The sequence below is a fragment of the Rhinolophus ferrumequinum genome, chromosome 20 (genome assembly GCF_004115265.2).
Source record: "Rhinolophus ferrumequinum isolate MPI-CBG mRhiFer1 chromosome 20, mRhiFer1_v1.p, whole genome shotgun sequence".
Taxonomy (NCBI): Eukaryota; Metazoa; Chordata; class Mammalia; order Chiroptera; family Rhinolophidae; genus Rhinolophus; species Rhinolophus ferrumequinum.
Window position 1 is genome coordinate 613,273 of NC_046303.1, and position 27,316 is coordinate 640,588.

At 56.7% G+C, this 27,316-nt stretch overlaps 2 protein-coding genes across 6 annotated transcripts in view; both read left to right on the forward strand.

The window, feature by feature from the left end:
- ADCY1 (adenylate cyclase 1) overlaps window positions 1-7,238 on the forward strand; it is a 54,397-nt gene extending 47,159 nt beyond the window's left edge. Inside the window, exon 21 of one of the 2 annotated variants that reach the window (XM_033088412.1) lies at window positions 1,262-7,238. In XM_033088412.1, the coding sequence (XP_032944303.1) occupies window positions 1,262-1,600 (339 nt within the window). In that variant the 3' untranslated portion in view covers window positions 1,601-7,238. The remainder of the gene's footprint in view (window positions 1-1,261) is intronic. The other variant, XM_033088413.1, reaches the window with a different exon arrangement.
- Window positions 7,239-16,074: 8,836 nt separating this feature from the next.
- On the forward strand, window positions 16,075-22,298 carry IGFBP1 (insulin like growth factor binding protein 1). Of its 4 annotated transcripts, none has more exons than XM_033087958.1 (5): window positions 16,075-16,290; window positions 17,451-18,226; window positions 19,480-19,664; window positions 20,741-20,869; window positions 21,624-22,298. In XM_033087958.1, exons 2-5 carry the CDS (start codon window positions 17,845-17,847, stop codon window positions 21,744-21,746), a joined length of 819 nt encoding a protein of 272 aa, XP_032943849.1. In that variant the 5' UTR covers window positions 16,075-16,290; window positions 17,451-17,844; the 3' UTR covers window positions 21,747-22,298. The 4 variants fall into 4 exon arrangements, with proteins under 4 accessions (XP_032943849.1, XP_032943848.1, XP_032943850.1 ...); XM_033087957.1 differs by having other exon boundaries at window positions 17,622-18,226; XM_033087959.1 differs by having other exon boundaries at window positions 16,078-16,232.
- Window positions 22,299-27,316: the final 5,018 nt, after the last annotated feature.

The window sequence follows — 27,316 nt, forward strand, 5'->3', positions numbered from 1 at the left end:
TCCAAGTCCCCCAGGCACAGGCACCCTCCTGCAGGTGGAGACTCAGGGACGGGGTCAGGGGCCAGCAGGCAGCCAGAACCCCACTGACGAACGGCCACACCAGTTGGCAGACTTGGTGAACGAAGGGCAGTAACAGCCTGTTCGCCTTTCTGTAGGTGCAGTGTGTCTGTTCCAACCTCTGCCGTCCACACCGGCGGGTTGGCCCAGGGCCCAGGGGCACCCCGTGCGTTCAGACCCAGCGGCAGATTCCCTGGCCCCAGGAGCCCAGCGGGTCCTGATGTTCGGGGGTTGTTTTTGTTTTCCGTGCTGCTCTGGATGATAGGTCGCACTCATCCTCACTCCTCATCCATTCCTTCGTCCATTTGTTCCTGCGTCTTTCACTGGAGGAATGCTTACTGAAGACTTGGCACATGTTTTAGGAGCCACGATAGGACCTGGCGAGACAGACCAGGTCCCTTGGGGAAAGGCACTTACTGTCCAGTGAGGGATGGGACAGTGGCCAAAGTTGGCTGGCAGGAAGGACATGCCCTGAGGATGTGGGGGCTTGGGCTCCGGGTGGGCTGACGATCCCAGAAATGGGCCACCACGTGGGGTCTGCTCCAATGAGAACAAGGACAGAGCAAGGAGCCGTGTCTCTTCAGGTTATAGAACTTCGTTTGAAAGTACTTTCTCGTCTTTTATCATTTTTTCTAACTTGGTAACGCAGGAATTCTTCTAGCTAAAATATTGGCTGGGACCCTGAGTCTCAGGGGACTGAAGTCTTGCCCTGCTTTCTTTGGGGGATGTGCCCACCACCCTCTCTGCTGGTGGCCCCAGGCTTGGACCCAGAGGCACCACGGGTCCCTGGATGGTAGATCTGAGGGCTCCGTGCCAGCTTCGGGCTGGCAGCCTGGTGTTGTTCTGCTCTCTGCTGTCCGCACCCCAGCATAGATGGTACCTGCCAGCCCCTGACCCCGGGTGATGTCCTGGGCTCCTGTGGGTGCTGAGAGCCCTGGCTGAAGAGCTCACACCCCAGCCTGTGGTGAGGTCTATGCGGGGCCATCAGGCCCCCCTCCCACTCTGGGCCCTCCCTGTGGTGAGCGCTGCCCTCTCCTGCTGGTCTAGGGCCAATGGCAGGCAGGACTCCCAGGCTTGGCCCCATCGGGGCCCCTCCCAGTCCCTGGGTTCTCGCGACAGGTTCACGTCCTCAGCAAGTGACCAGAGTGACCACAGGAGGAGCAGAGGCCCCAGCTACTGACTGACGCCCTTTTCTCCCCTGCAGGTGACAGAGGAGGTCCACCGGCTGCTGAGGCAGGGTGCGTACCACTTCCTGTGCCGAGGCAAGGTCAGCGTCAAGGGCAAGGGTGAGATGCTGACATACTTCTTGGAAGGCAGGACTGATGGAAACAGTTCTCAAAGCAGGTCCCTGAACTCGGAGCGGAAAATGTGTCCTTATGGGAGAGCTGGCCTCCAGACCAGACTGGCTGCAGGCCGTCCCCCGCTGCGCCCCATGGCTAGCCTCCCAGTCGGAGCTGGGCTGGGGGCTCCGCAGGGCTCGGGGCTCACCCCCCGGCCCCCTGGCCCGCACCTGGCCCTTGGAGCAGCTGGGAAGGAGGCTTAGTGGAGTTCATGCTGGCCGCTGGGGGCACAGAGCAGAATTCTCGGGGCTCGGTCACCGCAGCAGGACCAGCCCGGCCAGCACAGAAGGGCTGGGGAAGGGGTGCTGTCCAGGCAGGACCTGAAGCAGCTGGGCAGTGACTCGGGGAGGGGGAGCCCTGTCTGCACGGACACGAGGCTTTTCACACCACCCTGCCCTCAGTGGCTGAGGGAGCTGGCTGCCCAGGTGGCCAGGTCAGCCTAGGAGGTCGGGACCTTCAGAACTCCCACCAGGGCTGGCTGGCTGGTCTCGTGCGAGCCCTGAGACGGAGCCTAGTCAGCCCAGTGTGGCAGGTCCCACATGGGCAGCTCCAGTCCTGGGTGGCAGCCAGCTGGAGCCCGGAGTGGGAGTCAGCCCTCTCTCAGCAGGGCCATGAGGGCTGGGACCAGGCCCACAGCTAGCTGGGCCTTGGATGGTTTGGGGACAACTGAGCTGCCCCAGCCCCACCGCGTGGATGGTGGAGGCTGCGGACTTTTCTCCAAAGCCGCTTTTTGCTAAGAGCCAGAGGCAGGTCTTCTGGAATTTTTGGGGCCCTGCAGCCATATCTCTGCATTGTGACCAGCACCTCCGGTCGGCCCCGCCTAATGGTGTCGGCTCCCAGAGCTCCCAGCGCCCCTACTCTGCCGTCACTGGCCGGTCAGTCAGTGTAGTTCTTACTTCTGTGTGGCATCTTGGGCTCCTACACGTTGAAGGACAGTGCAAGGCTTGGTTGGTTTTGACAACGTGACCCTCACAGCCGTGAAAAACTTCCTTGACGGAGGTGTGTCTGGCAGAAGCGGCCGGGGACGTGGTGTTTGGAATTCGTTTCTGGCTGTAAATCTGTGTCCCTGCTCCAGTCCGCAGGGACCATGACTGCAGGCAGTTCTGTGGAAGTCTGGGACCCCCCCCCCACCCCCTCCTGGGTGTCTCTACCGTCGCATGGAGGTGGAGAAAGAGGACTGTTGTTTGTGCTGCTGGGGACGGGTCTGGGAGGGACAGTGGGAAGGGATGTGTGTGGACACCTCAGCTCAGCGCAGGGAGGAGGGTGGCGGGATCTGGGGGCAAGTCAGCCGTGGATGGCCGTCCACAGACGCACGGCTCCAGGAGGGCTCTGGGCTGCAGCTGAGACCCACTCGGTCGAAGGAGCCTGGGGAGCCCTCGTGCACGGCAGGAACAGGCTCCCTCTGGACTGAGCCCCGTGGGATGGCTGGTGCTGTCCCTGGAATTCCCAGCGAGGGCGTGAGATGTGGCCTCCTACTTGGGGAGGGCTCACCCCCACCAAGCCGTGTCGCCGTGGGGGGGCAGCGGGTAAAGGCCTTTCCTCCCTGAGCTTTGTGGTGCCCCCCGCTGAGGACCTGCTCTGGCCGTTGCTCTGTGGAGAAGTACAAGGCGGCTGAATTCCAGCCCTCTCCTCCCCACCCGCAGACACAGTGTGACTCCTTCAGGGGAAGCAGAGAGAGTGTGGCCTTTCTGCCCGCTCATCCCAGCCCAGCTCGCACCACCAGCAGGGCGGTGCAGGGGGGTAGGAAGTACAGGGCCTGAGCTGTGCGTGTGCTGTCACATGACAAAGGGCGCTTTGCAGAGGGGGTCACGAGCACGGCCGCAAGCTGGGGAGAGGACCCTGCTATCCGGGGGGCTCAGCATGACCAAGTGTCCCCTTAGAAGTGGAGGAAGGAGGCAGGGTGGTCAGGATGATCCAAAGATGAGGGGCTGCTGCCGGTAGAAGGTGAGGGTGTCCCGGCCGTTACCCCACAGTCACAGGCGCTGAGCTCAGCATCAGCCCCAGTGAGTGGAGGCAGGGGGACCCGGGTGACAGCCCAGCCGACAACACCAGGCGTCACCTTGCAGGGCTGGACCTCAGGTCCACAGAGCCGCTGTGCGAAGCCTGGAAACATGCCACCCTGTGGCGTGCAGCCGCCAGGGGCCCTCCCACGCCGATGCCACAGCGCCAGCCAGCCTCAGCAGGTCCAACCCTCCTGCTTCCTGGGGCGCGGGCCGTGAGCCGGCGGTCCTGGGGTTTGGTGCGAAGCACTTCCTTTTTATTTGTGGTAAGATTTTGTTGTGTTGCCTTATTTATTTTTCATCTTGTACGATATTCACGTCCCGACGTCGGAGCCTTTGAGCAGGATACTCTAAGTGATTGACTAGAAAGCTCTGTAAATACCACACCAGTCCTACGACAATGAAGAAAGTGGACCCTGTGCGACAGGTGCACTTCAGCCCGATACGCGTGCTCCTCACGCGTCGCGCCCTGCGGGGCGACACCCGCCCTTGGCAGTGACCCATGTATCCTGCATGACCCTTGTGTGCCTGTGCCCAACCTCAGTAGCGTAGAATAGCCCGAAATCTACAGACCCCTGGCCCTGGCCGGTTCTCTCCACGGTGCTGGAGTCCTGCAGGGAGACACCCCCACACAGCCAGCTCACGGAGCCTGCTGTGTTCATCAGGCTCAAAAGCCACCAGGGCTTCCGGACACCTGGTGTCCCTAGAAGCAATAAGTAACTTTATCTAAACTGTAGAGACAAGTCTGGTCCAAGGCTGGCTCAGAGACGGGTCACGGGACGAGTCTGCCTGAATGGGTGGCACTGTGGGGCTGCCCCCCCCGGCCCCCAGCCCTTCCTGCAGACGCAGCTCGGGCAGCTCACTCTGGGAGCTCGCTGTCAGCGCCCTGGGCTCGGGAAGCAGAGGGCCTGCCTTAGCGCTTGCCAGGTTGCCCTCAGGTGAGGAAGGAGGGAGGCGGGCATCCCAGCTCTGTGCACATCTGTGACTTGTCCCCATGTCTCAGGTCGTCCAAGGGCATGGCATGTGCATGTGCTGTGCCCCTGGCCGGCGCCCGTCTCCTGGTACACAGGCTGCTGCCGGGCTCTGGGCACGGGTGGGATCCCACCAGTCTTCAGACACCACATGTGGGCACCAGGTAGGCCGTCGTCCCAGTGGCCCTGGAAGCAGCGCTGAGCCCTGCTTTTACTCCCACTCCAGAAGGAAGGGCTGGGGTACCACTCAGCCCTGTCTTTAGGTTTTCTGCCAGGCAGGGGACCTGTCTCCGTTCCAGCGTGCAGCCTTCTTCTGCACAGCATGTCCCAGGGTCCCGAGTTGGGTCCTGCAGTGTCTGCCGCGTGGCAGTCCCTCCCAGAACACAGGCACTCAGCCTGTACGGCCAGCGCTGACTGTGCACGCAGGTGCCCGTCACGGGTGCAGGTCACCGAGCAGCCCTGGGATGGGGCGGCTGAGCTGCTCTTGCTACTTTTGGTCCTGACACCGTGTGGACCTGTAGGCTCTCCAAGCAGTGACGCCCTGGACCTACCCCCCTTTAATGGCTTCAATTAAAAAAAAAAACAGAACTGAAAAACCAGAAAACATCAGCCTTCTGAGAGGCTGTTGGCTTTAAAATATTGCTTTGGTGCAGCAATGAGAAACGAGTGGTGCGGGTGGGAGGTCGGGCCACGCACGTCCCTCGCCCACTGTGGATGTTCCTGCTGAGAGCCTGAGCCGGCCGGCCCTGGTTCCCGTTTAAAATCTGGGCTCCACAGCAAGTGACGATGACTGAAGGTTCCTGCTACGGTAGCTGGGACCTCAGCTGGGCTGGGTTTAGATCAGAGTCAGGACCTGCTGGGGGCTGCGGGGCGAGGCCCGTGTCTGTCAGGTGGCCATCGTGGTGACTCAGGCCTCCGTGAGTCGGGGACAGCAAGGAGGTACATGTCCCCCAAGGACGCCGACACCACCGTCCCTGGGCTCACGCAACACAGGCTGAGGAGAGGCTGTGGCCTGGGGTGCACGGCTGGCAAAGAGGGCAGTGGGGGGGGCCTAGGTCAGTGCGATCTCCATGGGCCCGGCTCCCCACCACACCCACCAAGTTGCACCTGAGTCGGGTGGGCTCGGGCCAGTGTCCTTGGCTGCAGGGGTCCCAGCCCAGGCCTGAGGCTGAGGGGCTTGAGGTCTGCCTGCCTGGAGGGCAGGGTGTGCACAGGACGGCAGGCAGGTCCTCACCTGGACCTCACGCTGGGGCTCGTCCTCGAGGCTGAGCCTGTCTGTCCTTCAACAGCTGATCTTGCAGGATGTAAAATGTTTGGCCTGGAAAGTCCCTACTGAGTCCGGTCACACCTTCTGTCGTGACCCATATCCCGTGGCAGAACCTGTCACTGTCTAAGAAAACAGGCTCTCCTTTGGCGATGTGGTGTCCCCATCTTTCTGTGAAGCCCCTCTGACATCAGACACGGGAGAATGGGGTCCCCCAAACCGTACATGTTTCTCCACTTACCTGGACCCAACCCATCTCCCGGCTCCTGGTCAGAGCCACCCTCCGTCACTGTCATTGTCACCCTGCTGGCCTGGTGTAGGCTGTCAGTGTTCTTCCCTGGGGCTTGGAGGGCGGCCGAGAGCGGGTTCACTGGGGATTACGACGAGTGGTGGGAAATTGGGTGCCCCGGCCCTCCCCGGGCCCTGAGTCTCCAGAACCGGCAGCTCAAACTTCAGGTGGGTCGGTTTCCAAAACGCTCACTTACTGAGAACTGATGTTTAAGTGGAGGGCATCCTAGAGTCACCCCCGGGAGATCTGTCCAACCTCTTGGGCTTGTGAGCCACGTACAGGCAGTCGGCAGGACAGCCATTCGTAGCCGTGTCCAGGCTTTCGCTCCCGTGTGTGCAGTGGGCACTTGGCACACGGACAGCCAGAACTTGTTACTTGCCTCCCACCAGCAACCCCCATGCAGCCTTGGGCCTCGGGCCCCGGGCATGAAGCACACGTCTCGGGACCGTCCCCTTGTCCTGGGAACCCCGAGGAACCCCGCCACCTCTGCACACACGGGGAGAGCCACACTCCCAGCAGGCGTCCTGCAAAGCTGAGCGGTTTGGCCCCCGTCCCTGTAAAAACTGCGACACATAAGCCATTCACTCTCAGAGTCGCATGCCATGAAGACCCTAATTGTGTGAAATTTAGTTTGAAGACATGCAGCATGCACAGCCGAAGGACAGGTGGCCTCAGGCCATCTGCTGGCTGGCCGCAGAGCGTCCCCGGCATGGTGGGTCCTGCAGCCTGAGCCCGAGCAACTCCTGCACACACCTGCCAGCCCCGTCTGTCACTGACACTGATTGTGCACCACCTTGCACAAGCAAACACAGCGGAATGTAGCCTCTTAGCAGCAGATCCCATTCTCATTTAGGTAAACCCATGTCCACTCGTGGACTGTCCGTCCTCGATAAGAAAGGTGTGTGGCGGCCTCAGCCCTCTGTGTCGGCTGGTAGGGCTGTCCCTCCACGGGGTACAGTGGGTGGCACATGGGACACGTCTCCCACTGGGAGAGTTCCCTGAGCATGCTTTAGATGCGAACGCAAGATGACGATCGGAATGACAACTCAATTTCACCGGTAACTTCTCATGATAGATTTGTATGATCAATACGGGTCTATTTTTATGTCAACTGGACACTGTAGAGTACCTTCCAGTCTTTTCCAAGATTGTTAAATTGAGACAAGTAATTGAATAATTTGTCCTATTTTTATTTTAAAAAAGTGAATGGACTGAAATGTTAAATGTGAATGTACATTTCTTAATTGCAACTTTTCTACTGAGTGTTTGCACTATACTTTCTGGAACCTTATTTAACAAAAGTAAAAGGAAAAAAATTGCTTGACTAAACTCTGTCATTTTAATTGAAAAGCGAATGGTTGTGTGGCCGTTTTTAAGGCCACTCCTGCCTGACTCACTGTCCTTCAGGGAAGGACACTTTCTGTGATTCCCCAAAATGTGCCCCATCCTTCCTTGGGTCCTGGCTGGGCTCTGCCATCCTGTGAGAAAGCCCATTGTGTCACAGGTGGATCTGTGGTGACACACTGTGGCCCTTGAGTTTTGCTCCTAAACCAGAGATTCTAAGGGAAGGTGATTTGTACAATTCGCACTACCCCACGATTAGTCTCCCCCTGACAATGAGTTATCTTGCTAGTTTAATCTTTTATAAAAGAATAGGGAAAAATCTTGTTGCCCCATAATCAAAGCTGGGGTTCACCCCCTATCGATGTACCATGTGCCCCCACAGACCTAGTGGGTGGAGGGGTCCTGGGGCTGGCCTGTCTGTGGGGACGGGAGTTAACCACGCTGCTAGCTCCAGGGCACCACTGGAAATTACTCATGGGACATGTGTCGAGAACATCAGGGGAAAGTCCACTCAAGGCTGGTGCAACATGGAGGAGATTGGAGCCCACTCCCAACACAGCAAAGACGGCTGGGATTGTCAGCCCCCGGGCAGAGTGAGGGGCCCATGGACACACAGTTACTGAGACGGGCTTGGTCAGATGCCCAGGCCAGGGCCTTGGACTTCACAGTGGGGGAGAGATTGGGGTGGGGGGCTCCATCAGCAGGCTTAGTGGGATTGTTGGCTAAAACTGGGTTTGGCAGGCCAAGGGCAGGCCGAGCAGAGAAGTGCCCCAAGGAGCCTGAACAGAGGGATCAGGGAGGGTTTGCCACTGGCCACACCTAATGCCACCCTCGGGGGAAGCCTGTCCTACACCTGTCCCACCCGCTGGAGAGTGTGTGGCACGTCCAGGGAGAAGTCTGGCCGGGGCTGCCCCCACTCCTGCATCCTGGAGCCTGGCAGCCCTTGCCCTCTACCGTGTCCCGTGTCCACACACGCTGAGTGTCTCCAGGTGCTGCTTGGGGGTGCCCTGCTTCATGCTGGACGAGGGGCCAAGGAGGTGGCACAGGAGGGGACTGGAAACATAAGCATTCTTTGGTTTTTTAGAAGGAACGAAAAGCAGACCATTTTAAATAAAGTAGGGATGAAACTTTTACGAGGTAAAGCCTGGCTCCGAGTATGTCGGCCTCAGCAAGACGGTCTGGGGTGGCGGCCTGGGTGCTGGATGCCGGTTTCTGTGTAACTAAAGTGCGCTGGGTGCCCGTTTCTTCTTCCTCAGTGTGAAGCTCATAGGACCTGAGTCCCTTTGGTGGGACCCTCAGTTCAGTGCTGGAGGGGGACAGGGCAGGAAGTTAAATTCCTGTGCCCCCAACTAAAGAAACAAAACCAGTGCCCACAGATCCCAGAGGCCCCCCAGGAGAGAGCCCTGGGTTCCAGCCTTTCCTGGGGTGGCGTTCTGAGCCCATGAGTGGGACGCCCCAGCCTTGGCCAGGCCAGTGGGTGGCTGAGCTCCTGGTCTTTCTCTGCCAAACGTCATCGCAGCATCTAAGGCTCATCCAGATGCTGGAAGCAGGGACACGCGGAGCTGCAGCCTCATCTGGGCGCCGGCACGTCACCTGACACCTCTCAGCGCCACACGTGCACTGAGCACAAAGCTCCATTACAGGTTACCCACCCCACCCGGCCTGACAGGTACAACACAGGGAGGGGGTGCCAGTGAAGGGGACCTGGGGCAAGTCCCGAGGAGGGCATGGGGTTTACAGACAGGTGGCCGGATGGACGGCTGAGCCAGTCAGGCTGGGGGTGTCCCGAGCGCACCTGCGTGTCTCAGTCGTCCTCTACGGTGAGTTCATGCTGGGTGGCCTCCTCAATGCTCTGAAGTTGGCGGGCCTCCCACTGCCGCACTCGCTCCATCTGGGGAAGGAACAGGCTCTCTGAGAACACTCTGCGGGGTCACTGGCCTTGCCGGGGACCAGCCACGTAGGCTCAGCGACGCCCATCCCAGGCTGCGGACACCATCTGCGCCATGAGCCAGACTGCCCTGGCCAGCCTGCACTGCCCCCCTGCATGAGCCGGGCACCGTGACCCCATGACAGAGCCAGCAACCACCCAGAGTGCCGAGGCTTGCTGTGGGGACAGGTGGGGACAGGTGGGGTCAGGCTCTGAGGAGCTGGTTTTGACCGGGGCACAGAGAGGTCACTGGGGAGGTCGTCAGGAGGCTGAGGGCCCGGGGACCCTCCTGCTGACTGACCACCACCACTGGGACCCTCGGGCGCCGGCTAGAGCAGAGGGGAGGCCGCAGGCGTTGCAGGGGACATGAGAGTGAGCGGCTTTCCGGGACTCCCACCCATCCTGTGTCATCTCTGGAACATGGGACAGTCTACACGGTGTGCCCAGGATTTTAGGGAGCAACGGGAACAGGTCACAGGTTTTAACTGCACAAGCAAAGATACTCCACCTGGGAGCACTGGGACCCCAGAGAGGGGCCGGCCACCAGCCTTGTCCAGCCTGTGACCTCACCATGCCCTCAGTCATGGAAGGGCGGAGACTTTGCTCCCAGCTGTCACAAGCCACCTCCTGGGGTTGGGGCAGCATTGGGTGGGGGCCTACCACAGCAGCCAACTTCTTGGGGTTCTGAGACCTCTTCCTGGCTGTGTTCTGGATCCCAGGCAACCCCACGTTTCCTGGCCAGCTCTCTGGGGAGTCTTCCTGCCACTGCTGCTGTCGTCGGGTGACCGAGGCTGGCACAGGTGGCTCTTCCTCAGAAGTCTGGGGGTCCGAGTCGGGCCCTAGCTGCCCACTGGACTCCTCAGAGGCCCAGATAGTAGAAAGCTGTCTTTTTCTGAGGGAGGATGACAGGACCCGGGAAGAACGTGAAGGCAGCGGTGACCCATCAGCAGGGTCCCCTCCCCAGTGGTAGGGGACACGGCCCGGTGGCCTCCTGCGCCAGGGAAGGGAGCCTTCCTCCGGGGTGCTGTGCTTGGGGACTGGCCTCGACGATGGCCATCTTGGCACTGAAGGGGGGTCCTCGTCCTCGGAGGAACTCCAGCTGGGAACCTGTCAGGACAGCACAGAGGTGGCTTCCAGTGGAGGCCAGGGATGGTCCCTGAGCCCAGCGGGCACTCTGTCCTCCAGGCGCGACCCCCATGGCCCCAGGGAGGGCAGGCAGCACCCAGACCAGGCCCAGCACCAGACTGGACACGGACGCTACGCCTGCCTTTTCATTAGTTTCGTCTTTTTTGGGGGGTCAAAACTTTAAGCGCCAGTCAAAAATGTGTTGTTAAGGATGGGATCAGGAGATGGTGGCTTTCAGGTAAAAATATTATTTTTCAGGAAAAAAAGTGCAAAGTGTTGTCAATGAATTCATCTTAACATTTAAACTCAACATAATAAAGCAAACCCGTTGAAAACTGCAGGTTTTTGGACATAAGTCATGTTGGGCAGGTTGAGTGTCGGGAAGACACGCAACCTGCCCTCTCCAGTGTGGTGTGGAGGCCGGCATGGCCGGGACCCACCCTCAGAAGTCACACACACACACGAGGGAACACAAGCGTATTTTCTTCCTAACAGGACCTGCTTTTTACTCACCTACGAATGATATGAACTAAGAACCAATAATGACACGTTGGTGATTTGATATATTCTTTGATGAAATAATATTGTAACATAATGAAAGCTTAGAGATGAAACAATTCAGTGTTGTTTTACCACACAGAATAGATGATCCAAATATGCACTGGGCTGTCATAGGGGAAAGTGGGGGGATTTCAGACAAGCAGGGAACAGTGTTCTCTCTCTCCTTTCACGTTGCTCTGCCTGATTGGTCATTTGGAAAAACCCCAGAACAGTAGTAAAGCCACAGCCCCACCCCCTGCCTCACCCTAAAATGAGTTACAAGGGGTTGAATATTATGCTCTTTAAAAATTCATAGATTACTTGGAAAAAAGAGAATTAAAAAATCTTATATCACATCATTCAACAAGATAAATTCCAAATGGACATAAGGTTTAAATGTAAAAAACAAAAGCATAAAAGTTCTGGGAGGAAATATTGGTTATTCCTCTGAAGACTTGTCAGAAGTAGGCTTTCTAAGGATAACACACAACACAGAGGCCACAGAACAAAAGAAAAAGCTAACCTAAATGTAATTAAAAAAAGAAAACTTCTACAAAGCAAAAAAAAAAAAAACACAAACAAACAACAAAAGATGATATACTAAGTGAGAAAAGACAAACCACAATGAAAGATGAAAGGGGCTACTCTTCCTAATACCTGAGAAAAAACCATCCCCCTAATGGAGAAATGTGCAAGGACCTTTCACTGTTTTTTATCTGCAAACTTTAAAAAATATACTAATAAGGAGCTCCATGTTTTGGGTAGAAGGAAAATAGGAATCTAAAGAAGTTCTAGAAGGGGCGGCTGGATGGCTCAGTTGGTTAGAGAGCGAGCTTTCAACAACAAGGTTGCCAGTTGGATTCCCTCCCATGGGGTGGTGGGCTGTGCCCCCTGCAACTAAGACTGAAGGACAATGACTTGGATCTGATGGGCCCTGGAAAACACACTGTTCCCCAATAAAAATATTTATTAAAAAATGAGTTATTGGTTGTGAAAAAAAATGTTACAGAAGAAGCAAAAAACAATGTTTTCTTATGGTGGGGGCTGGGCAGGTGGTGACAAGGGTCACTGTACGCCTGTTTATTTCCTATTTACAAAAGAAAAAACCCCTGCTTGTCTGATGAGGAGATGCAGGAATTCGCCTGTCCCTTAGGGAGTGCCCAGGGGTCCCCACCCAGCTGTGCCTCTGGGGCCCAGTGCGGGGTATGAGGTCAGGTTTTGAACATCACCTGCAGACCGTTACCTAATTCTGCACCCGGTTCTCGTTTCGAACCTGGAGCCCCTGCTCCCTGTGGCTTCCCAGCTTTCCTAGGACAAGGCGGGGGGAGGAGGGGCCACGGTGCCTGGGCCCCTGGCCTGGATCCGCACCCTGAGGTCGCTGGGATGGCCCATTGGGGTCTGGGGCAAGCGCCGGCTGGGGCTGGGGCGGCCCAAGAGAATGGGGTGCGGCCTTCCGACAGGGGAGTCAGGTAACGACTAGGGGCGGGGACCGGATGCCTCAGTGCCCGCCCCCCGAGAGTGCGCAGACCGAACCTCCTGGGCCTCCTCCACTCCGTCCACCTGTTCCCCGGGCGCCCCCCTTCCTCTATGGCACCCCTCCCTTCCTAGCTGTCCTCCCCACCTGGCGCCCCTCCCGCCTACCTGCGCCCCCGCACCCCCCTCCTGCTCGGCCCACCTGCGCCCCGGGCTCCATCCCGCTTCCCGCGGGGACAGCCACCTCGGACAGCTGCTGAGCCCTGCGAACCCAGCGCCCTGAAGTACGTGGCGTCCTCACCGCAGGTGGGATCAGGCGCGCAGGAGCCCACCTGTGCCTGGCCTCCACCTGATGACCCCGTGGCTGCGCAGGCGCAGAAGGCGCGGGCGGCATGAGCCCTGAGGGTCGGCACCTGATGGTTCCTAGCCTTACCTGACTGTGTGTCCGGCCTTCAGGAAGTCAGGTGCCTGTGGACTCCCGAACAGGAACTAGCTATGGCGGTTCCCTCACTATGTGCCACATGGTCTAGGCATCAGCGGGACAACCCAAAGGAGTGGTGGTCAGCGTCCCAATTTGGTCCCCATGGCGACTGAGACCAGACACCCCATGTCATATCCTGAGGGCAGCGTCAGAGGCAGGGAAGCTGAGCACGACCACAACTGTCGCAGTCCAGAGTCCTGCTGCTGTGAGGGTCCTTTCCAGCCTCCAATCAGAGGTTCTCAAACGAGCTGATGGGAACCCTGCCCTGGCCCAGTTTCTGCGTGGGGACCCATGACTAGCATTTCTAACAACTCCCAGGTGCCCTGCATTAATGAGCGGCCAGTTCACTTAGTTTGTACTGATCCCCTCCCACTCCTGAAGCATTTGGGGGAGGGGACTAAGTGGAGAAAGCAGTGGAGAGGCCCAACCATGTCTGTTCTTATTCCTGTGCCTGCCCCATCATCCCCATTCACGGAGGGGAAGACTGAACCCAGAGAGGCAGGACAGCTCAAGGGCACTGACTGAGTGGTGGTGGCAGACCAAGACGGGAACCTGGCCTGCCAGGCTCCAGCAGCAGGGCTCCTGACGTCTCCTCTACTGTAGAAAAGGTACCGTGCCCTAAACTGGCAGCCAGCGCCTGTGTGGTTTGGGGCGGAGGGGTTGTGGCACTGTAGGGACAGGGCCAGGAGAGCAGTTTCCAGGCTCTCGGCCTCACGTGGAAAGGTGCTGGCTCAGGGAGTAGATGGCCGTCAGCTGTAGCCAGTTGGCTGTTAGCCACTGTTTTGTACATAACTGCCGTGGCCACGTCAGCAAGCGCAGGTGTTGTTGATGGTACGGACTGTGTGGATCCTACTTCCTGGTTGGGGTACTGGTGGGTGTTTGCTTCTTGTGCCTCGACCAGCTGCCAGCGAGAGTATAGTGGTATGAACCCCGTGCCCGTGTTCCTTTTTGGTCTCCACGTCTCGCGCATTCACCTGCCAGGAGCTGAGACCCTGCAGTATAGTCACCTGTTCTGTCTTTTCTCTGTAAATTGAGGCGCTGAGGCAATCTCCCAGTCCTTTGAGGTCCCTGAATCCTGGGGCCTGACCGAGGGTCAGAGGCATGGCGCCTCCAGGGGCTGTCCTGTCTTCGTCCTGTTAGCACAGACCATCCCAGCCTGAGACTGTCCCCCCACCCCAGTTCCAGTGTGTGGGCCCTGGGCAGTGGGCAGGAGCCACCTCACCCTGGGGGACACAGCCCTTCTGACTGCAGGACTCGGGGGGCCAGACACTTGAGGCCACATGTGGCCTTTCAAGGAGCAGTTCCACTTACAGGAAAACCAGGAGATGACCAGCCCAGCGCTCACTCATTTCCTGACTCTGACGTTCACGGAGCGTTATCTTTAAGAGCCCAACGGAAACAATGCCCATAGCCAGGAAAAGCACACTGATGAAGTAAATTAGGGCTGCTCCAAGGACAGGGACACTCTGCAGCCAGTACTGTGTGTGTGTGTGTGTACTTCAGTGTATGCACCTGCACGCAACACACCCTACAGACAAGGTGTCCATAAACACATTACGTGAGAAAAGGCTGTAGAACTGACAGTATCGTGTGATGCCATTTCAAAAATAACACACACCACACACGCACACACACACATGCATGCACACACACGTATGCACAAATGTACACACAACATTGGACTAGGGACTACGAAGGAAGAGGTCGTCCCTGTTTTGGGCCAGGGTCCTTGCTGTTTGCCCAGATCAGAGATTAGCAGACAGGTGGGCGTGAGCCGCCTCCTGTGGAAGGGGGAGGCCCTGCTGCCCCATGGGTGGGTCCAGTGGGCTTGGTAAGGGGACCCTGATGGGCCTGTAGACACAGGAAGGGTCGGGGCTGTGCCAACCTGGCGAGATTGTGGTGACTTTTCCACGGTGGTTAGCGGGCGGGCTGGGCGTGCATTTAGTGTGGTGCGGCGCCCTTCGTCGCGCGCGGACCGGGCAGCAGGCCAGCCTTCGCACAAGTTGACATCATTCCTGTTGATCAGAGAGCTCAGCAAAACATATTTTTGTTTTTTCCTCCAGGTTGAAAACAACTTCCCTCAGGGGTCCCTGGATTGCGGCATCCTCTCCCTTTGAAGCTTGGCTTTGCCCTTGACCCAGCATTGTTTTTCAGAGCATGGATTGCCCAATTTTCCACTGCCCGTGAGCAAGCAGCGGGCTGTGTGAAGGCGGAGCTGGAAGCAGTGAGTGACAGAACGGCCCGTGCGCTTCTCACCCAGAGAGCCCCCCGCCTCTGCTAAGAATGGTGGTGACAGCTCAGGTGCACTCAGGGCTAACGTGCCAGAGCAGCGTTGTCCCCCTTTCACAGGCGAGGAAACGGGGGTCCAGGGAGGTTATATAATGTGCCAGGATATAGGCATGCAAAGTGCCAGCACAGATGGTTTTGCTGGGGGCCACGGTTTCACTGAAGGGACTCAGCTCCATGGCCCGCCCTCCAGGGCCAATACAACATAAGATCTCAGGTCCTCAGGTGCAGCCTGTGACATCTGGACCCACAGGTCCTGTCACCAAAGGTGGGGGAGGAAAGAATGCAACACAGAAGCTCAAGACATGCACTGGGGAGGGAGGGCTGGAAGGAAGGGCCCTTCATTCTGAGGGGTAAGTGCAGGAAGGGGGTGATCAGGATAGAGCCATGGAAGAATGAGCTTACAAGATGGACAGAAAAATGATGGAGTAGAGAGATGTGGATGATAGGGAGACATGGATGATGGAGAGACGTGGGCGATGGAGAGACGTGGGCGATGGAGAGACGTGGGTGATGGAGACAGGTGGATGGCAGGGTGATGTAAAGAATTAGGTGATGGAAATTTGAGCATGAGAAACAGTAAGGAGAAACTTATGGAGATGTGATAGTTTTGTTTTCTGGGCTGGCAGGGGGACATTAAGGCTGGACCATGAGTAGGAGTCCACAGGCCTGGGATGGAGGGGGGAGGCTCCCAGGCTCAACACGGAGGATGGGCTCCCTGCACCTGTGCCCCACAGGGAGCACCTGGCCACCCAGTCGGGCCGGCCTTGGGAGTCAGATCGGGGGGCACAGGAGGCCAGGCTAGGCTGTGGACCCCCAGCAGGGGGCCACAGGGGCTGGGTTCAGGCACCCAGAGATGACCACAAGCATGGCCACCTCACTGTGACTCGGCTTGCTGGGGGGGGCACTTATCTCACAGGACAGACAGACAGGTGGCCCACACAGGCCTCCAGGAAGGTTCCCACTCCTTTTGTGGGGTCAGATGGGGGAGCACTCTAGGGGTTTGGTGGCCGTTTGTTTTGCTGCTTGCTGCTGTGGGGCAAGCAATGGAAACACTGGGAAATCGATCCGTGTGGACAGGGATTTCCACTACGTGCAGGCTTTGGAGAGGGAGCGGCCGGCCAGGTGCACAGCGGTGAGTGCCCGGGGCTGACCATCTGCCAGCACACGCAGGCGGTCCCCGGATGTTTACGGTGAGCCTCTCATGTGTCATTAAGAAAACATTTCTGGGGCACACTGATTCCGCACTGAGGAAGTCGGGGAACAGTCAGAGCACAAATTCCTCTGGAAATGGAACCATTCAGGAACGCACAGCAAAAGTTGTGTTAACCAAGTCCAAAGCAGCGGCCTGGGCTGCTCCTTAACTGGACACCAGACTTTGCTCTGGAAAAATACTGACAAACATGGCCGTAACCTTCCAAGAGCCGTCATTCTCAGGACCTTATTTTGATTGTTGCCGGGGGGGGGGGGGGGGGGGGGGGGGATGCTGCAGCTGTGACCGGTCTCTGGTCACAGGCAGAACAGAAGGAATCTCAGGGGTGGTGGCCAGAAGCGGAGTTAGCACAGTAATTCTAATTTGGTTATTAAAACTAGGTGATGAGCTAGGTAGTGTAAGTGCCTGATTTTACCAAATGCAGCTACATCACGTAACCCCAGAAGGATCAGCCAGGGCACAGGGAAAGCCAGTCCCCTCAGTCTCCAATTGCCACCCCGATGGGCACTGGTGTCGTTTCTTCTGCATCTTCTCAGGACTTGGGCACATTTTGAATCGCAGGGACAGAGGAGTTCACATTACGTGATGTGCACACAGCGTATTCTGTGCGGCTCCTGCTCACCTCAGCTGTGTGGCCTCTCAGTTTGGGGATTTCTCTCTGAACACAGAGCTGCCCGCTCTCCAGGGACCGGGTGTCAGTGAGCGTGCCTCCAGCTCCTGGGAACAGTGCAGCCATTTCTCACTGTCTCTGAAGGTGCAGTGACGTTTCTGTTGTGAACCAAGAGAATATTCAAGAACTAGGAAAGCCTTGGTATTCGACTCCTGATCAAAGTTTGGTCTGAGCTAGAAAGTCAGAAGCAGCCTGGGGTCTTGGCCCTGAGGCCGCCTCCTCTCTGGAAGTGCAGTTAGTAAGGCTGGTTCTGGGCTGCGGTGAGTTCGGGCAGCTTGGCCTCAGCCCTGGGGGAACCTTCTGCTCCATTCCCTCCTCCCTCCTGGAGAGGCGGTGGTGACTGAAGCTTAGTGGCTGGGGACCTCCTTCCAGCAGAAGGAGAAGCAGTCTGGGCTTGGCCACTAAGCCAGCCAGGGCTGATAGAGACCTTGATTCTAAGCCAGTTTTCCTCTTCTCTCCCTGGGCCTCAGTGTCCCCATTTGCCAACGGTGCTGATCTCTGGGCTTTGCCGGGGTCAGCCATGGTGCCCTGGAACCAGACGAGGCAGCGTCTCCTCCAACTGGCTGTGTGCCCGGTGGGAACCCCATGACAACAGGACAAACAGTCTGAAACCTGGACGTTAATCCTCTTTCCACCCCCAGTTTGCGCAGGGCCTTGAGCGCACGGAGAAAACAAACTTATTTGGAACACTGGCCGCCAGCACGCGGCTCTGCCAATCATTAACCTCGAGGTTCAGGTGACCCGGCCCCCAAGCCCTTCAAAAGGCGCGCGCTGCGCCCAGCGAGCATCCACCGCCCGGCGAGTACCCACCTGCACCACCGCGCAGCGAGCAGCGAGCAGGACCTGTCCGCCACCAGACCCGCTATGTCCGCCACCCGCCCCGCTATGTCCACGGTCCCTGCTGCCTGCGCCTGGCTGCTCTTTCTCCTGCTGGCCGCCCAGCTCGGCGCGGTCGTCGGCACTCCCCAGCCGTGGCGCTGCGCGCCCTGCTCCGCGGAGAGGCTCGCGCTCTGCCCGCCGGTACCCGCCTCGTGCCCGGAGCCCGCCCGGCCCGCCGGCTGCGGCTGCTGCCCGACGTGCGCCCTGCCGTTGGGCGCTGCCTGTGGCGTGGCCACTGCGCGCTGCGGCCGTGGGCTCAGCTGCCGGGCGCTGCCAGGGGAGCCGAGGCCCCTGTACGCCCTCACCCGCGGCCAGGGCGTCTGCATGCTCGTCCCGGAAGACACCACGCCCAGCGCTGAGGCCACAGGTACTGCCATTACCCACACCTGGTCCCCTCCCCTGGGACAGAGGAGCCGGCGTGGGGCGGGTAGGGGCAGGGCACGTCCAAAACCCACAGCCAGTGGGGCGCAAACCCGCAGGGCCCAGAGCTTGGGGCGGAAGCCCGTAAGGGGCCGCGTCATTGACTGCATGTCCTGGGGGAGGGGACCAGGAGCGCCGGCGACTTGATGGGAGAGCTGGTGGGCAGCCCACTGAGCGTGCAGGGGCCGGTGGGGGCCGGGCAGTCGGGGTGCCACCAGGGCCCCGCCCTGCTCTCTGGGGCCTCCAGAAGGCACGGGTTGGGAACCCCTCCGGCTGCCCCCCACCAATGTTTGGAATGTCCTCTGTAACATACGCCCTGTGGAGACAGCATGTGCTTCCCAGATGTTTACAGAACATAATGTGGGAGTTTAGGCTGCAAACCTCACTGCACTCAAGCCACAGAAAACAGTGTTTGAGGCACCTGCCGCCTCCCCACAACTTCACAACCAGGCTCTTTCCTGAATTTAGCGGTGATTTGTTTGTAGTGGGAAGCAGAGGAAGTACTTCCTCTCCCCCCACTGCCCACCTCCCCACCTCCAGGTTCCCTGCTGGGGCGCCTGGCCCTCCATGCAGGGGACACAGCCTTCCTGCTGGTTCTCTGCCTTCAGGGGCAAGGAAATGGCGTGGTCTCCATGGTCCTCCAGACTGAGGGCTCCCCGCGGCCCCTCAGGAGGCCAGTTCCGGGAGGTTCTGTCCAGCACCCGATATAAACCCTAGGACGATCTGCAAGACACCCCTCTCTGGGAGTTGTGGAGACCCTCAGTCTGCAGGGAGGCTGAGAGGAGGGCCGAGTGAGCATCTGGACTCACTCCTACACGGCCCCACGCTGCTCACCTGGAGTTACTGAAATGTCCGTTTTATGGGCGGGAAGCCAAGGGCAGGCTCAGGGGTTAAGCCGTAACCTGTGGCTGCTTCAGGGCTCCTCCCCGGGACTGGGACAAAGGTGCATGTGGCTCCCTCTCTGCTGTGGAGCAGAACACAGGGCACCCTGGCCAGACCCGAAGCTTAGCGTTTTCCCAGAACAGCTGGTGTCACTCTCCCAGAAACCTCGGAAGTGCCTGTGGAGAGGGATGCCGCACCGCTCTGGGTCAGCGTCCCAGCCTTGCGTCCCAGCCTGGTCTTTTGGGAAGGGATGCGACTTCAGGGGGCCAGGTGCAGACACCTCAGGAGGTCTCATGGTCTGTGGCGTTCCATTTTCAGATGCAAAGGGCTCCATGGCCCCAGAGAACGTGTCCCCTGAGAGCGTTGAGATGACCCAGGAGCAGTTGCTGGGCAGTCCCCACCTGATGGGCCCGTCCGGGGATGAGCTGCGCACCCTCAGGCACGCCATCAGTAATTTCCAGAGTACAAGCGCTCTCGAGGTCGCCGACGTCACAAAGGGGAAGGTGAGGCTGGGGCAGGGGAGCTGCTCGCTTGACCCGCTGTGCTGGGCAGGCAGATGAGCCTCTCGTGGGTCCTGAGGCCCTGCACACAAACATGCTCCTCCCCCAAGCCCAGCAGACATTTCTCAGTGGAGCTTTGAGCACAGGACTCTGAGCAGAGGGGCCTGTGCAGTCTCTGCTGTGCGACGTTAGACTTGTTACTTCATGTCTCTGAGCTCGTCTCTGAACAAGGGCCTCAGATGAGACGCCAGCCAAAGAACATCACCACAGACTTCTAAAGCTTACAGCAGGCTTAACACTCCCCACCCCCCCAAACGCATCTCCCCCCACCTTCTGAAAAAACCGGAGTAAACCACACATAACATACAATGTAGCACTTAGCCACTTGGAAGTCTCAAGTGCTGTAGCATGAGGACAGCCATCACCACTGTCCACCTCCAAACTTGGTCTTCCCAAAGGGAAACCGCCCATCCCTGGACGCCCTGCGGCCGCCTCACTGGCGTCAGTTTTTAATTCTGCCACTTGAGGGCGACAAAGAACCGAAGTTGGAGTGACTCTGGTGGATTTGTGCAAAAAGGTCACTTCCACAACCTGCGTGACCCAGGAAAGTGAAGGGTTGAACCATTCTCCTGATACTTCAGAATTTCATCTGGAAGTGATGACAAATGAAGAAAAGTTCAATCTGACCCAAATTACCCAGAAAAATGCCTTCATCCTTACCCGATTTGGCTCCTGTAAACTAACATTGTAGATGGCAAGTCAAAGACGCCTAGAAATCTCTGTGGCTAAGTTCTCCATTCAGAGAGGGTGCCGTCCTCCTTTCAGCCAGGCGGCTGCTGCCAAAGTGACCCACGGGGCAGGAGCGTGGGAGAGAGCCATGGTGGTTAGGGGAGTTTAGGGCACCAGGTCCCGTCCTTAACAAGCCAAGACGGACACTGAGCACCACTGCAGGACACAGGGAGGTGCAGAGGCCGCTCCACGCCTGCCCTCCAAGGCCACACTCAGCCTTCTCCCGCCCCGGTGTCGCCTAGACTGAGAATTCACTTGTCATTTATCCTGATGTCACGTTACTCTTTCAGGGGCCCTGCCAACGGGAACTGTACAGCGTGCTGGAGAGATTAGCCGAGCAGCAGCAGAAAGCAAGAGACGGGCTCTACACCTTTTATCTGCCCAACTGCAGCAAGAATGGCTTCTATTACAGCAAACAGGTGTGTGTCCCCACACAGCCCACTTACCTCCGACACAGTGCCCATTCCCCAATGCTTCAGGAAGCTCCAGAGCTGATCTGTTAAGTAAAAACCAGCCCTCTGGTCCAAGGAGCAGACAGCCTGGGAGCCTGAAGACCAGCTCTGTGCTGACGGCTGCGGAGGACACCGTGCTCACGGCCTGGGCAGGCGGGGCCTTCTCACCGGCCACCCCAGGAGAGGGAGCCACTCTGCTTAGGAGAGCTAGCCTCGGACACCTCTTGCTTTTTTCTCCCTACAAGGGGAAAGAAACTATAAACACAGTAGTATTTTCTCAGCTGGCCAGGCAATCAATGAGATCAAACAAAGACTCAATTTGGGGCGCCCTTTAGGACTCAGCGAAGCACAGGTTCTGTGGATATTAGGTGGGAAACTGAAGACTGGGCAGAGCTTCATAACAGACTAGGAGTTTGTGGGGAAGTCCGGGGGCCTGGGCTCTGCCACGGGGGCATGATGCCAACGGCTGTGCACATACCACACCGTTCTGCACACACGCAGAATGGCCACTTGAGCTTTGTCTCCAGTTTACAAGGAGAACCAGGGCCCCTCCTGGTTCCTGGGTCTGCCCGCGGTCATGGTCACGGCTTGCGGGTGGTGCCCGCGGCCCAGGCTCCCAGCCGCCACACTCTCTGCATGGTGCTGGGTGGCATGGACCTCTGTCTTCCCCTCCCTCCAGCTTCCCACTGACTGCTCTTGACCTTGGATCTTGTGTTTGCAGTGTGAGACGTCCCTGGATGGAGAGGCGGGGCTCTGCTGGTGTGTCTACCCCTGGAGTGGGAAGAAGATCCCAGGGTCTGTGGAGGTCAGAGGGGACCCCAGCTGCCATCAATATTTTCACTGAGAAGAGAAGCAATATGCCCTATTCTTTCACATGAAATATTTAAGTACATAGTATATTTATACTCTATAACACACACTTTTATATATATGTGTATGTATATATAGGAACTACTTTTTACACTGCACAGACTACTTGATGTATAAAGGTGTAGTTTATTTATTCACTGTAAGTTATTTTTCTACACTGTAACTTGTGCTGTATAATTTATATATCATGAAACACTTCTTACCATGTTCCATGTAAATGCATTTTAGCTCTTCAAAGGTTTGTGCTTCTCTTTGTAAAGAGCACGGGAAAAGACTGCCTAGAAAACACCAAATCAAATGTGTAGCTGTGGTTTTTCAAACGGACCAGTGGAGGACAGTGAAGCCTGGCTGAAGAGTACATGCTCCAGTCTGTTCCACGATCCCTGGTGCCTGTGAATTTGCAGAAGTTCCATGTTGATTAATCACAGCTGGAGGTGGCGATGTGGCTACATGTAAACACAGGCACTGTATACATCGTCAGACACACTTGCACAATGTGAACAGTTCAGAATAAATGTTCTCGGGACGTTGCTACTGCTGTGGATTCTTGCGGAACCCCCTTCCTCTCGCAGCTCCTGGCCCCAGCCCTGGGGTACTGCTCTGCTGAGGTCCCCCGAGACCAATGCTTCCACTGTCCAGCGGCACCGGGGCCACCCTGGGCTGGGCGCTGTCCCACCTCCTGCTGCCCTAACCTCTCCGTTCGCCCCTTCCCTTCCACTTGTAGACAGGCCGGGGTTCCTCCCATCTGACATGAAGACAGAGGCACTCCTTGATTTGGTCGCCCACCCTCTCCTCTCGCCTCCCCTCAGCCTGTCCTCTGCAGAGCGGAGTGGCCTCCTCCACCGGGGCTCCCTGCCTGCGTCTTCTGTTGGCACCGCTCAGCCTTGGGCACACAGTCCTCTCTGCTCCGTGGCTCCCTTCTTCCTTAAAGTGTTACCCGCTTGCTTGTCCTGACTGCACCCCTCATCCTGGCCCTGCCGAGTGCTCCTTCCACAGCGCTCCTTGGATGGGCCTCTCATGCATCCCAGGAGACCCCACCAGGGCCTCCTGGCTGCCCCGCCAGCCCCGTCTCCCCGTCCTCCCTCAGCCTGAGCCTCTGCTCACCCCAGGTCGCCTCACTCCTCTCACAGTCCCCCCCTCCCCGTCTGGGTTCCCTATGTCCCCCTTCACCTTTCGACCCCACGGTTGCCATCCTCCATCTGCCCACTCATTAAGAGCGATCTGTGAACTCAGCATTTCATATCATAATATCTGAAGAAAATGGATGCAAAATCCTCAACAAAATACTAACAAACTGACTCAGGCAACATATTAATCATTCACCACAACCAAGTAGGATTTATCTCAGGAATGCAAGGTTGTTTTGACATCCCCAAATCAATGAATGTAATAAATTGTATCAATAGAATAAAAAAGCAGAAACCATATGACCATCTCAATAGACTCAGAAAAAGCACGTGATATCCAACACCCTTTCATAATTAGAAAACTCAATAGACTAAGAGTAGAAGGAAGCTGACACAAGGCTTCCAGAAAAAAACCAGCAAACATCAGTTAGTGGTGAAGCTCTATCTATGTCCCCCTACGACCAGGACAAGACAAGCCTGTCTGCTTCACCCCTTGTATTCAGCATCGTACTGGAGGTTCCCACCAGGGAAAACAGGCAAGACAGAGAAAGAAAAGGCACCCAGATAAAGGAAGCAGTGAACTATACCTATCTGAAGATGACTTGACCTTACATGTAGAAAGCCTAGGTAATCCATGAAAACACACTCAGAACTAATAAATGAGCAAACAACACTCAGGAGACAAGATCAACACGTAAAATCAATTGTATTTCTATGTGCTTGTAGTGAACAATCCAAAAGTGAAATTAAGCAAACAATCTCACTCATCATAGCGTCAAAGAGATTAAAATGCTTTGTAATATATTTAACAAAAGAAGTACAAAACTTAGACCCTGAAAGCTATAAAACATTGTTGAAAGAAATTAAAGATCTAAATAGACGGAAAGCATACCATGTTCGTGCATCAGAAGATTTGACAGCATAACGTGGCAATACACCCTAAACCGACCTACAGGTTAAACACAATCCTTTTCAGAATCTCAGCTCACTGCTTTGAAGAACCTGAAAAGCTGATTTTAAAATCCATAGGGAATTAATTGCAAGGAGCCCAGAACAGCCAAAACAATCCTGGAAAATAAAAAATAAAAGAACAAAGTAGGAGGAGTCATGCTTCCTGGTTTCAAAACTTACCACAAAGCAATGGTAATGGTGACAGGGTGTTACTGGAACAAGGAGACATTTAGGTCAAGGGGAGAAATAGAATTGAGAGACCATTCGTAAACCCATACGCTGATGGTCAACTGATTGTCAGTGAGGGTGGGAAGCCATTTATGAAGATAAAATAGTGTTTTTTTTTCAATAAATAGGGACAACTGGATAGTCACACACAAGAGAATGAAGTTGGACTCCTACCTCACACTATATACAAAAGTTAAGACTTAAGTGTAAAATCTGAAAATTTAAAATTTTAAGACAGTAACATAGGTCTTTATGACCTTGGATTAGGCAAAGGATTCTTATAATAGGTATCACACCAACAACAGAGGCAATAAAACTAAAAACTATAAATCAGACTCCATTAAAATGAAAAACTTATGTGCTTCAAAGGCCACCATCAAGAAAGTGAAAAGACGACTCACAAAACGGGAGAAAATATTTGCAAATCACATATCTGATAAGGAGCTGGTATCAAAAATATATAAGGAACTCCTACAACTCAATATAAAGACAACGTAATTAATAAATGGGCAACATCTATGAATAGACATTTCTCCAAGAAGACACACCCTGGTCAGTAAAGCATATTAAAGACACCCAGCATCACCAGCCACCAGGAAAATGCAAACCAAAACCACACTGAGACGTCACTTCACACTCACGAGGGTGGCTACGATCAATAGACAGGTAACAAGTGCTGGGAGGATGTGGAGACATCAGACCCTGGCACGCAGCTGGTGGCAATGTGAACTGGTGCAGCCACTTTGGAAAACAGTCTGGTAGTTAGTTCCTCAAATGATTCAACATAAATTTACCGCGTGACCCAGCCTTTGTGCACATACCTTGCTCACAATTGCCTGGGGCTTCTCACTGTTTCTGGTGACCTTCAAGTTCTCCTTCAGGACTCATCCTGGGCTGCTTCAGCCGTAACTTGTACCTGATCCGACGCCCTCATCCCCAGACTGCCTCCTCTGGTTTTTTCTCCTGTGGAAAGTCTGCTGCACGTCGCTCAGATTCGCTGTCGTTTGTGACAGCCTACCTTCACCTTTTTATGCCCACACGCAATCCATCCAGGTTTTGGGGTGCTGTCTTCCAAACATGCCCCAGCCTGGCCACACAGCCCCCCTGCACCAGCCCTGGCTCCTGTCACTGCTCCCCCATGTCAGTCCCCTGTCCCCTCCGCTCCCAGCTCCCACTTACTCCGGCCCTGACCTGACCTGTCTCTGGCCTCAGCTCCTGTCTCCCACCGCCCGGCTGGCACACGGACCCACGCCCGTCCCCTGGCTCCTTCCAGGCTTCCTGTGTGCCTTCCAGCTGTGCTTTGGAGAGGAACAGTGGGGCCAAGGAGTGTGACCGCGAGAGGAAACATCTCCCTGGACAGGTTGTGTCAGGTGGGGTCTCAGCTCCCGCTCCCCACTTAAGAATGCAGGACATGGCGAGGCCAAAACGGAACACCCACGGAGCCATGGAAAGGGGAGTCATACCACTATATTCTCACGCCTGGCAGCTGGTCGAGACACAAAAGCAAACATCTGCCAGTACCCCAGCGAGGGGTCTTCCTGCACCCCAGTCTCGCTAGTGGCCGGGCGAGACACTAGAAGTAGGACCCACACGATCGCAGTCAACGTCCACTTCTCTGCCTGCCAACCAACCAACGCGGCCATGGCAGTTATATCAGTGGCTAATGGCTAACTGGTTACAGCTGATGGCCCACCAATTACAGCGGACGGCCATCTACTACCGGAGCCAGCACGCCTCCACGTGAGGCCGAGAGCCTGGAAACTGCTCTCTGGGACTCTGTCCCTACAGGTTGGCACCAGAGGAGCTAGGTTTCAGGACACACCTTGTCATGGTCAGTGACCGTTACTCTTCAAGTGTGTCCACTTGCTAGTAGAACCCTGGAAAGCCACGCCCAAGTCTGCATGGACTTGACCCAGGGGGTGGAGTGGCCACACACACACTCCATGGTGACGGTGGCTGGGGACGTGTGGTGTTGGGTGGGTGAAGGGGGAAGCCAGGGGCGCTCCGGGGGTCCAGCTGGCCGGGTGAGGGAGGGAAGATCAGGAGAGAGTAAGGTCCAACGTCACGTGTTCACCTGACAGGACAGCAGAGCACTTAGAAGGAAGGGGGATGGAGGACATGGACGGATGGCTGGTGGGGTGAAGGAGGCACGTGATGTGGTACTTCCGGGAAGGCACGTCAGGGGCTCCCAGAGCTCCCAGCTCCTGGCGCCATCCGGTGCAGGCCCAGGTAACCACGCCCCCACCCCGCCCCCACCCTGGGCCGTGGGCGCTGCTCCCCCCCGGGTGCTTGCCTGCTGGGGGGGCTCCCTCTCTCCCTCCAGCCTCATGACTTTGCAGGAGCCTCACCTCCAGAAGCAGCGCTCTCCTTCCTGGATCCCCTGTCATCTCCTAGGACCACCCCCACCCCTGGGTCTCCAACACTTAGCACTCACTGCTCAGCACACGTGCCTGGTGAGAAGGACGCAGCTTAGATGCTTTCCTAGTGAGTCAGCAATGGCTCTAAACACAAGATTCCTTGACACAGTACATCCTTCAATGTCCTGAAGTCACAGGCTCGGCACTGTGCCTGAAGTGGCTTTGTGACAAGGGGCAGCTATCGCAAGACTAGGGAGGGGGTACTGAGACCCCAGAACCCCACCACTGTTTCCTCCTGCCTTGTGCACTCCCTTCCCCAAGCAGAGAGCGAAAGGACCAAGGGGAAGGACATCAGGCTGAATTGGCCAGTGTGTGTCCCCTTGTCCCTGCCCCAGAGGACAACAGGGACAAAAGCTAAATGCAGCAAGGGCCACAGAGATGCTCCTGCTGACCTGCTCCCGGGATGGGACGGAGTGAGGCCAGCGACCAGGCCTCCTGGCTGGAGGACACTGCCGGTGACCTGGCGCCTGTGGGGCCGGGTGGGGCGGGGCGCGTGCTTATTGTGCCATTCTGACCAGTGGACCCGTGGGGACATCCTGCCCTCCCTGATCCTTCTGTTATTACAGTCACACCGAATCGGGGGCCAGTCACTGCCATGGGGAGAGGGGTTCTTTATGGTGAGAACTTTATTTATCAATTATAAATACATTGCAAGACAAACTTTTTAAAAATATTTTTTCCCCAAAAAAACTTAATTAAAAAAATAAAGACGAGCTAATAGGCAGGCAGATGTCTGGAGACCCCGCTGTGACTGCGGCGGCGGCAGGGCCCCGTGGCTGTGGTCTGTACTGGGGCTGAGTCTCGGCCGGGGGTGTGTACAC